Source organism: Urocitellus parryii, chromosome X (genome assembly GCF_045843805.1).
Source record: "Urocitellus parryii isolate mUroPar1 chromosome X, mUroPar1.hap1, whole genome shotgun sequence".
NCBI classification, from domain to species: domain Eukaryota; kingdom Metazoa; phylum Chordata; class Mammalia; order Rodentia; family Sciuridae; genus Urocitellus; species Urocitellus parryii.
In genome coordinates, this window is record NC_135547.1 from 90,937,396 (window position 1) to 90,948,806 (window position 11,411).

An 11,411-nucleotide genomic window follows, 5' to 3' on the forward strand; every position below is an offset into this window, starting at 1 on the left:
GGTATTTGTCCATCTACAACTAAAAAAATATATATATTAAAAAAATAAAAAGTAGGTATCAGACATCTCATTGTTGATGTTAGGTATATTCTGAATAGGAAGAAGTATAGAAGCAGAGGAAAAAAACATGAGAAAATCCAAAGTACTTTATTAAAAATTTTTTTGCAGTGCTGGGGATCAAGCCCAGGGTGTCACACATGCTAAGCAAGCACTCTACCACTGAGGTACATCCTCAGCTCCTTTTTGTTTGTGTATCTCAGTTTCCTTATGTGTATAGTAACAATAATATAAGTACCTAGCTCATCAGTGTGTTATGAGGTTTAAATAATTTATTAAATTACTTATTAAACAGTACTTGGGATACCATAAGCAATCAATATTAATTACTGTTATTATTATTAGATTATAATTATTACATGTAAGCCATAAAAAATATAATGCCATTGCCTGTCTAAAAACCCCCAAATGATTCTCAGTGGAACTGGGATAATATCCAAGTCCTGTATGATTCTCGACAAAGCTCCAAGTGATCTGGCCCTCACCTGTACCTCAGTCCTCATCCTCATCTTGTATCACTCTCCCCTTTCTTGGTCGTCAAGCTCATGCAACTCTGACTTTGTTTTCATTTCTTGAAATCATTAAACTGTTTTTTTTTTTTTTTTTGTCTCAGGCCCTTTACACTCACTCTGTACTTTTATAATCAGGATTAAAAAGAAACTTTTCTAAAATGAGATATTAAAATCCAGAACACATGAAGAAATGTTTGAGAAATTTGTCTATATAATAATCTTAAACATCACATAGTAAAAATAAAAGACAACAGACAATGACAAATGTGGAAAATATTTATATTTTAGAATCTGACAGATAAAGGGCAAATAGATTAGTAGGTATGAGACCAAATTCTAGATTCCAGCTGTTGAGCTTGAATCCCATATCTATCACTGACTTGGGTGTTATTCAATCTCTCTGCCTCAGCTTCATCACTTAAAAATGGGAGTAGATAAAAGAGAATTTTTTAAAATTGTAGCAAGGGTTAAACAAGTTAAATAGGAACATCTTTTGGCATACCTCAAGAGCCATCTAAGTGCTACTTATTAAGATTATTGAGAAACCCCAAGAACACTAGCCAGTTCACAAAAATGGTAATACAAAATGCCCAATAAAAATATTAAAATATGGATGACTTCATCCATGAGGAAAACATTTATTTGTTTATTTGACAAATACTTAAATATGTAATAACTTTCAAAAACATTGGGGATAGAATAGTGAACATCTTACTCTCTTGGTGTTTATATTAATTGTGTGTGTATAATATTTAATATATCCATGTGATTGTTACTTAATACATCATGTAGTGATACCTTATGAAGAAAATTAAAGCAGGGATGGGTTGCTATTTTATACAGTGGTCAAAGAATGGTTCTGAGATAAGGTGATATTTAAGCAGAGATCTGAAGCAAATGAGGGAGAAAAGCCATGAGGATTTCTAAGGGAAGAGTTTTCCATGCAGTAGAAACACTAAGGATATAGGCCTAGAAATAGGATCCAGCTTAATTTATTCAAGGACTAGAAATAAGTATAGTCTGCTTGAAGCAAGGCTGAGTTGATAGGAAGCAAGGTCTCAGAGCCCAAGGCCAGATTCAGTAGGGGCCTCTGAAAGGGCAGGATAAGGACTGAGGCTTTGCTAGGAGTGACATAGAAAGCCTGCTATTGAGAGGTCAACATTGAAGATTCCACAAAGGATGTGGCAAACCCACTGGTTTGATCTTATCTACAAGTACATAAAGACCTCGGATTGTGTTCACAACCCTAGACTGGGCACCGGATAAATTTACGTAAGCTGGAAAAAAAAGCAAGCAAGCCTACTCTCACTTAGGAATTGTATTCAGACTACACACAACCAGGATGCAAATAACAAAGACTTAAAAGGATGACATTTTGAGCATTACACTGATTCTCAGATACTATTTACTGTGAGACACACGGTATTTTATAAATCACCAAGAAAGAAAAAAAGTGCTGCCAAAATAATCATAAACTGTCATTCAAATATTTCAGCAATGTTGAAATCTGAAGAGATGTACCTCTTAGAGGTGATAAAATACAGTAGTTTTTCCTCACATGTAAGAATAGACCCAGAGGTGATCAGTTTCTTTTCTTTTCGTTTTTTGCCTTTCAATTGGATTAGTTACAAGATGGCTATTTACCTATAGTAATTACATCCTTATTTTTAGAAAGAAGAAAAAGGAAGAGGTAAATGCTTTTTAGTTTTCCATACTAATTTAGGTATTACTTCGTTAAGTCTCCCCTAAAAAAATCTCATGGGATTTTTATTGGTGTTTCATTAGATGCATAAATCAACTTGGAGAGAACTTCTGCATATTAGTCTCATTTATATTTCATAAAAATAATATATGTATGAAATACACTTTTATCTGCATAGAAAAATTCTCAAATTTTTCCAGGGAATAGAACTTGGTGTGATTGTCATGGGAAGAGAGAGGAGCTTTCACATTTCATGTCATTCTTTTTTCTATATCTTTTTTAAAAACTCACAAATAGGGGCTGGGGATGTGGCTCAAGCGGTAGCGCGCTCGCCTGGCATGCGTGCGGCCCGGGTTCGATCCTCAGCACCACATACAACAAAGATGTTGTGTCCACCGAGAACTAAGAAAAAATAAATAAAATGTTGAAAATTCTCTCTCTCTCTGTCCCCCTCTCTCACTCTCTCTTAAAAAAAAAAAACCTCACAAATATATATGTATTAGTTTTATAACAATGTAAACCAGCAAATTTCAAAGGAGTGTGCATTACCCTAGGGTACAGGAATTAGAAAGGGATCAATTTCTACATCCTCAAATTTCATATGCATTTTAAAAATTGATCTGCCAAATAACATACTTACTGTGGAGGAATCAAGCTGGTTCTCTCCTTCCATCTTTCCCTTCTCATGCCTTTTGCACTTACAAAAGGAAAGCATATCTTTTACCCATCCTGAATCTCATCTGGATGTATTGCCCTGCAGTGTAAAATCCTCAGGGCACCAGAGAGACAATTCCAAACACTGCTGTCAATGGTGAACAAACTGTTCTAACAAATGAAAGGGATCAAATCCTTTTGCAACTCAGATGGTTTCCATTTCTTTGCTTCCAATAAAATTGAAGGAAAACCCAGTGGAGTTGTAGCTGACAAATCATGAGAAATAATTTTGTAGATAAAACATCTTGTGTATTTTTTACCCTTATATTTCCAAAATAATTCAAAGACTTGAGTGATATTGGCAAAACAAATATCCATTCTGATTTACCCATTTATATGAAAGAGATTTCTGTATGCTAACATTTAACCAAACAAAAAAGAGGAAGAGAATGGATGCTGAATCATGTCTCATTCTAGCAATAAGCAATGTTTATCCACAGATACATCCACTATTTTTTTTCAAAATAGCTCTACTAATCCTCTTTACTGCCAATAAACTTTTATTTTAATAATTACCTATAAAATATTTTGTAATATATTTACAATGCATTGATCTATCATATTGTAATACTATTTGTCAAGATAAAACAGAAAAATTTTAAACAACACCACCTTACAGCCTTATGATAACAGGAACATTTAGAGAGCATTTAAATACACATTTATACAATTTTGCTGCAGAATAACATGGCAGAACAATCTATAAAATTGCTTCAAGTCCAAAAATATATATTATTGAGACAAAATTCTGTTGGAAGAATAGAGTGGAATTAAGAACTCAGGGAGAAAAGGTAAAATATACAACTTGCAACTATTGGTTATAAATTTTTAAGACAGATGATGGTGGCTTTCAAATCCCTAAGGTATTTACGTTCCACTGGATTCATGTAAAATAGTGATGTAAGAGTTTTATTTTTGAATGTTAGCACTTGTCAGAAATTACATGTTTGCAGCCAATTGACATTTATGATGCAAAATTTAAGACGTCAACCTAAAAATGTATGTAGGTGAACAGCATTTTTCAAATATTTTTAGAGAGCATTTAATACAAACCAACAGTTTTATATAAACGTACAAAATATGTATATGAGGAATTGTAATTTACTCTTTTGCCACCTTGTGGTCAGAGCTGTATTTAGCACTCAGATGCAAGGGGGACTGTGAGGAGCTGTTTCTCCTAAGATCAGCCTCTTTTGCCAGAAATTGTCATGTCTTTGTGAGATGCAGACCGTGACATTTGCCCAAGACTGAATCCAGACTCAAACACTAAGCATCTCAAGATCACCTCCACATGTGATTCAAAACAAAAGCAACGTGCAATCAGGAAATGAATGTAAGGAAGTACAACTAATTTGTGATTTTCCCATAGGGACTCTTCGAATAATCAAACGTTATAGTGATTCTGATATATAATGTTTTTATATGTATTTTTGGTTTGGGTGTCTCTTCTCTGCTAGTGACCTAGAAAAACACTTCCTTAGTGTGCTTTTTGGGGAAATCAGCCCCAAAAATCTGGCCCTGGGGTAAATGTCTTTGTTTCACTGTTGTTTCTGCAGCACCTCATACCACCTGGCTGTGGGTGGGTGCTGAATAAACATCTGTTGAATGAATGGTGGCAGAGTCCTCCACTTCCAGAACACGCTGGCCTGAGCAGAGTCCAGGTGGACTGTATGCTTCTACGGGAAGTTGATCAGTAAGGCAACCAGATAACCATGGCTAGTCTTCAATGGGAGACAGTCCCTGGTATACAGAGATCATTAGGTCTCTTCATTGTCTGTTACTCTGTGAAGATGGGATGAGAGTAACCCTTCTCCTGCCTCCTACACTCCATGACCCTAGTCACTTTTAGTAGCAGCAGCATTCCTTCAGCGGGTATGATAGTTGCAGTTCCTCTGGTTGCAGGCCACAAAGGGCAAGTATTTATTGGAAGGATGTTGGGGTGTTTCAAGGAATTACAGGCAGAACTGATGTAGGAAGGGCAGGCACCTGGGCAGCCCTCAGCTGGGTGGGAACTAGGCATCCTCCTTAAGGGTTCCTGATTCATAAAGATTTCCTCCTGCTGCTAACCCTAGGCGTCCTTCCCTTTCCCCTTCCTGGAGGGAAAGCCAGGTGAATGGTGACATCCTGTGCTGACCAGAGAGAACTTTGCTGGAGTATATAACCAAGCAGCATTGCCCCACAAGCCTGCCAAGGTGCACTTGGCCACAGCTGGCCACCACCAGGACCAGGCTCTTCTTAGAACACAGCCTGCCCTTTGGCTCAATGTGCTGATGTCTGCCTTGTGCTGCACTCCCTGGGACCAGCAAATGCATCTGGCTTCCCCATACCCCCAGCCATGCTCAAGACCTGAGCTGCCGGTTCTGGCCTCATTTCTCATGGGCTCCATGGTGCTTCTGCCCAGTGCCAACAGCCTATCAGCACAGGGGTTATCAGAGGCCCTTCAGATCGTTGCACGATCCCCTCTCTCCATTAGCAACTCCACAGGCTTCCTCTGCACTCCCACCTGCTGCCTGCCCTGGGCTTCTGCTAGAGATTAAGGGTCTCTGGATTGCATCTGTAGTTTAGGCCCTTCTCTGAGCAGGAGAGGTGCCAGTTGGAGAGATGGCCTTGTGGTGCCTTGCCCCACTGGCCTTGGATGGAAGAGCTGAGTTCTGCCCCTGGGATGCTCAGCATCTACTGGGCAGAAAGCCAGCTGCCAAACCCTCATCCCACCCTTGGCCTTGGGAGGCTGCCTGAGGAGGAGGCAAGGAGCTAGTCTGGACTCCGCAGAACACTGATAAGATGGGAAAGGGGAGGTGCTACTTCAGATTCAGCGGCCTTGGACTCGCTGCCGCTCCGGATCTGGGGTCCAGGCCTGCCCCCAAATGGAGCTGGAGCTTCAACCTTTGCAGGAAGAGAAGGACCTGAGTGGGAGGGGTGACTGGGACACACTGGGGGCAGGCTCAGTCATCGGAATGATGGCTGTCACGGCTTTTGCCTGTACTCCCTAGGACCCCCTCGTGAGGGGACATTACACAGCCTCAGAAACATTTCTGGTTTTGGCAACCTTTCGGGCCCCTGGCCCCGAAGTGCTGGGGGAAGCCTGCATGGACCTAGGGAAGGACGAGGAGAGGGGAGGAGACGACGATGGGGGTCAGAGCAGCGATTGGAGCTGAGAACTGGAAGCGCCTTAAAGAGACTGCGCGGTCCCCGCCCCCCTTCCCGCCAGCCTCAATGAATTAGAGCTGTGTTTCCCAAACTTGCCTGATCATAAGCAGCCTCTCGGGCCCTAGTTAGAGATACAGGTTCCGGAGCACCTCCCTTCCAGAGACTGATTCTGTAGGCCTGCGGGTGGAGCCGAGGAATCTGTAATTTCAACATGCTCCCCACGTGATTCTCGTGAACAAGCAAGTTTGGAAAATATTGAATTAAAGGAAACGGGGCCTGGCTGCAGAAGCGGCCTCCGCTAGGGGGCTTCGGCGGGAGGATTCCCGGGGGCGTCGCCTGCTTCCGCCGCCGCCTCCTTCAGTGAAAGTCCCTTTTGGGTCCAGCTGCCACAGCCACCACGCTCTCTCAGGCCGGGCGGGGGACACCCCAGGTCTGCGTGGCCCCCGCGCCGCCACGCCCAGTGGCCGCCAGAGCCCTGCGAGCAGGGGGAGGAGCCGCCGCCAGTGGAGGCGGAGGAGGTAGAGGAGGCGGAGACGGCAGAGACGGCGGAGAAGGCGGAGAGGAAGGTGGAGGCGGAGGCGAAGGTGGAGGGGAAGGTGGAGGCGGCGGGGAAGGTGGAGGCGGCCGGGAAGGTGGACGCCACCGACAAGGTGGAGACGGCCGGGAAGGTGGAGACGGCGGAGGGTCCGGGCCGCCGGACTGAGCTCAAGCTGGAGCCCGAGCCTGAACCCGAGCCGGTACGGGAGGCGGAGCAGGAGCCGAAGGGGGAGCCGAAGCCGGAGCTGGAGGATGAGAATCCAACGCGGAGCGGCGGTGGCGGCAGCAGCGACGAGGTTCCTCCCCCCACCCTTCCCTCCGACCCGCCGCGGCCCCCCGATCCCTCTCCGCGTCGCAGTCGTGCTGCGCGCCGCCGACCCCGGCCCCGGCCCCAGACCCGGCTCCGTACCCCGCCGCAGCCTAGGCCACGGCCCCCGCCCCGGCCCCGGCCCCGTCGCGGCCCTGGGGGCGGATGCTTGGATGTGGATTTTGCCGTGGGGCCACCAGGTTGTTCCCACGTGAACAGCTTTAAGGTGGGAGAGAACTGGAGGCAGGAACTGCGGGTCATTTACCAGTGCTTCGTGTGGTGTGGAACCCCAGAGACTAGGAAAAGCAAGGCAAAGTCGTGCATCTGCCATGTGTGTGGCACCCATTTGAACAGACTCCACTCTTGCCTTTCCTGTGTCTTCTTTGGCTGCTTCACAGAGAAACACATTCATGAGCACGCCGAGACAAAACAACACAACTTAGCGGTAGACCTTTATTATGGAGGTATATACTGCTTTATGTGTAAGGACTATGTGTATGACAAAGACATTGAGCAAATTGCCAAAGAAGAGCAAGGAGAAGCCTTGAAATTACAAGCCTCCACCTCAACAGAGGTTTCTCACCAGCAGTGTTCAGTCCCAGGCCTTGGTGAGAAATATCCAACCTGGGAAACAACCAAACCGGAGTTAGAACTGCTGGGGCACAACCCGCGGCGGAGAAGAATCACGTCCAGCTTCACCATCGGCTTAAGAGGACTAATCAATCTCGGCAACACGTGCTTTATGAACTGCATCGTCCAGGCCCTGACCCACACTCCCATCCTGAGAGATTTCTTCCTCTCCGACAGGCACCGATGTGAAATGCCAAGTCCTGAGTTGTGTCTGGTCTGTGAGATGTCTTCGCTGTTTCGGGAGTTGTATTCTGGAAACCCGTCTCCTCACGTTCCCTATAAGTTACTGCACCTGGTGTGGATACATGCTCGCCACTTAGCAGGGTACAGGCAACAGGATGCCCACGAGTTCCTCATTGCGGCATTAGATGTCCTGCACAGGCACTGCAAAGGTGATGATGTAGGGAAGGCAGCCAATAATCCCAACCACTGTAACTGCATCATAGACCAAATCTTCACAGGTGGCCTGCAGTCTGATGTCACCTGTCAAGCCTGCCATGGGGTCTCCACCACCATAGACCCATGCTGGGACATCAGTTTGGACTTGCCTGGCTCTTGCACCTCCTTCTGGCCTATGAGTCCAGGGAGGGACAGCAGTGTGAATGGGGAAAGCCACATACCAGGCATCACCACCCTCACAGACTGCTTGAGAAGGTTTACGAGGCCAGAGCACTTAGGAAGCAGTGCCAAAATCAAATGTGGCAGTTGCCAAAGCTACCAGGAATCAACCAAACAGCTCACGATGAATAAATTACCAGTTGTTGCCTGTTTTCATTTCAAACGGTTTGAACACTCAGCCAAACAGAGGCGCAAGATCACTACATACATTTCCTTTCCTCTGGAGCTGGATATGACACCGTTTATGGCCTCAAGTAAAGAGAGCAGAATGAATGGACAGTTGCAGCTGCCAACTAATAGTGGAAACAACGAGAATAAGTATTCCTTGTTTGCTGTGGTTAATCACCAAGGAACCTTGGAGAGTGGCCACTACACCAGCTTCATCCGGCACCACAAGGACCAGTGGTTCAAATGTGATGATGCTGTCATCACCAAGGCCAGTATTAAGGATGTGCTGGACAGTGAAGGGTATTTACTGTTCTATCACAAACAGGTCCTGGAACATGAGTCAGAAAAAGTGAAAGAAATGAATACACAAGCCTACTGAAGCAACACACCGACTACCTGTAATGGAAGATGACGACAACCGTACTACAACTGGCATCGAGATTTAAGGACCTACTTGACCATGGCCCATGGGCCTGACAGAGTAAGAATTGAACAGTACCCAGTGTCCAAAAAGGTCCTGATGGAAGAGAAATAGAAGGGGAGGGAGAAGAGGCTCTAGTCGAGGCAGTCACTTAAAGGAAAATTAAATGGCAGGAGTGCTCTGGGTGGGGAAGGCAGGAGCAGGGAAATCGTGACACTGGTACATATCCTATATTCCTCCAAAAGGTTGTGTGGGAAGATGTGGGGGGGAGGGGGGTGGTGTGGGGGGGTGTGTGCCCTTGTAACCGTAAAACATCTTTCTCCATGGGTGTTTCAGCTTCAATTGACCAATCACATAACAGTTATACATTTGGGGGGAAAAAGAAAAGTTTATAAAAAATGTAGCCCATTACGTACATGGGTATGAAAGCAGAAAAGCGGAGGAGGCAGGGATATCATTGACAAACACCTTTGCCAGTTTCTTTGTATTCGTGATTTTTTTGTGCTATTAAATGCAGTATTTAAAAAAGAAAAGCCCATACGGGCTAGTGAAAGGAGAAGAAATAAGGGGGCTTGCATAAGGGGAGCAGCCGCTCCAAAAGTAGAGAAGACAAGAGAAATGTTGTAAGATAAGCTATCAACACAGACAGGCCTCAGCTGACAGTGTAGTGTGTGAGTGTTTAAAAAAAAAAAAGCTGTATGATATACTTGAGCAAATCAATGAACCTCTTTGCGATTGTTTTCTCATCTGTAAAGTGCAGATAATTCCTACCTTAAAGGGTTGTTGTTAAAGATTAAATGATATAAAATGTGTCAAAGTATAAAGTAAAAGGCTTGGAACTTTGTAGGGACTCAGTAAACGTTTGTTGGATCCAAATCTGAAACTTCTTTGGACTGGGCCCACAATACATCAGAGGTGAAGGTCAGTCTCACTTGAGACGGATGGAAAGAAGGGACCTGTGTCACATGCAATCACACTTGCGCGTACACACACACACACACACACACACACACACACACACACAGAATTTTAAGAACTCTCCCCAACACTGACTGCTTGGAGCCATGACACAATGGACTCTACTACTGTCTCTGTGCACAGGGCATGACAATTGATGTCAAGCCCATTATTGGAGAGGGGGAGAACAACTGTTCCCCAAAGGTAATTTTTCTGTTCAGCAGAAGGACAATCATGTTGTTTTCATGACTCGGCACCCCAGTGATTGGATTCTCATGGCTAGAATGCTATCAGACTGCCACACCAAGGTATTTGGTGGTCTTTGCTTTCTAAAAGCAATATGGGTATAGCTGCCACATTTACCCACGGGCATAGATCAGGAGAAAGACTGTTTTCCAAAGCTCACTGATCCATCAGCCCACGGATGTTGATAGAGTGGCTTGTTGGTCCCTTCCCTGATCCTGACAGAGAGCAGAGCAGCCTGCAGAGAGCTAAGCTGAAACAGATGGGATGAGCTCAGGATGGGGGAAGCAGCACAAGTCCTCCTCTCCTCAGCATCAGGTACAAAAGTAACTATTCCCTAGAAAATCCTGGAAGGGAATTAAATTCATCAGATCCACTGGCTTTGGTAAAAGGGTGGGTTCCTCACAGCTTCCTGGGCTTACTTTGTGATCAACTCATTTGAAAATACAGGTTTATTCATGTGGTTGTAAGCACACCTGCAATGAGCTCATAGGCTTTTTAAGGGAAGGGGTTGTGTCTCTTGTACACTGGCTGCATCCTCACCCCCTGGAACTGTTCCTGGCACATAGTAAGTAAGTACTCAAAACATTTACTGAGTGAATGGATGGATGAACAAACTAATACATCATCCTTTCATAACCAATATTTCTTTAACACTCAGGGCCCATAATCCTCAGGACACAATGTGTAACATTATTTTTCGTGCCTTGTAGGATGGGAGAGATCAAGAGATGGGTGCTTTGGGTGCCAATTGGCAACTTCAGACTAGGTGTCTGGCTACCTTTTGGGATGTGTCTGGAAGCCCTACCTGGGAACAAAGCCATGTCCTCATTCTTCATGTCTGCCACAGGGAGAGTTCAGTCAGGCATCTGCCATCAGATCCTGACTACACAGAAACTATCCTTTGAACATTTTTATTTGAAAATAAATTCAAACTTAAGAGAAGGTACAAAAATAAAAGAAAATAGTATAACGAACATCTGCATATGCTTTATCCAGCTTTACCTATTAACATTTTACCTTATTTGCTTTATCATTTGCACATGTGCATTCTTTCATAAATGTGTTTGAACTGTGTGAGAATAAATTACATCCATCATGGCCCTTCATGCTGCAATATATCAGAGGCCATTTCCTAACAATAGGCAAATCCCCTCTATCACCACAGTATAGCATCAGAAAAATTAGCATTGATATGATGCTTTTATCAAATCTACCCTTCATGCTCTAATTTTGTCTTTTTGTCCCAGAAATGTCCTTTATAGTGTTTCTTCCCCCTATTATAGGATCTGGGGTAGGGTGAGGTATTGCATCTAGTTGTCATGTCTCTTTTGCTTCCTTTAATCAGGAACATTTCCACAACCTTTGTCTTGTATGCGTTCACATTTTTAATAGAAT

General features: G+C 44.2%; 1 protein-coding gene across 1 annotated transcript; it reads left to right on the top strand.

The window, feature by feature from the left end:
• The first annotated feature begins 7,151 nt into the window (after positions 1–7,151).
• On the top strand, positions 7,152–9,044 carry Usp27x (ubiquitin specific peptidase 27 X-linked). Its single transcript, XM_026406751.2, has one exon. The coding sequence runs from the start codon at positions 7,455–7,457 to the stop codon at positions 8,769–8,771; it is 1,317 nt and encodes a 438-aa protein (XP_026262536.2). The 5' UTR covers positions 7,152–7,454; the 3' UTR covers positions 8,772–9,044.
• The last annotated feature ends 2,367 nt before the right edge of the window (positions 9,045–11,411 follow it).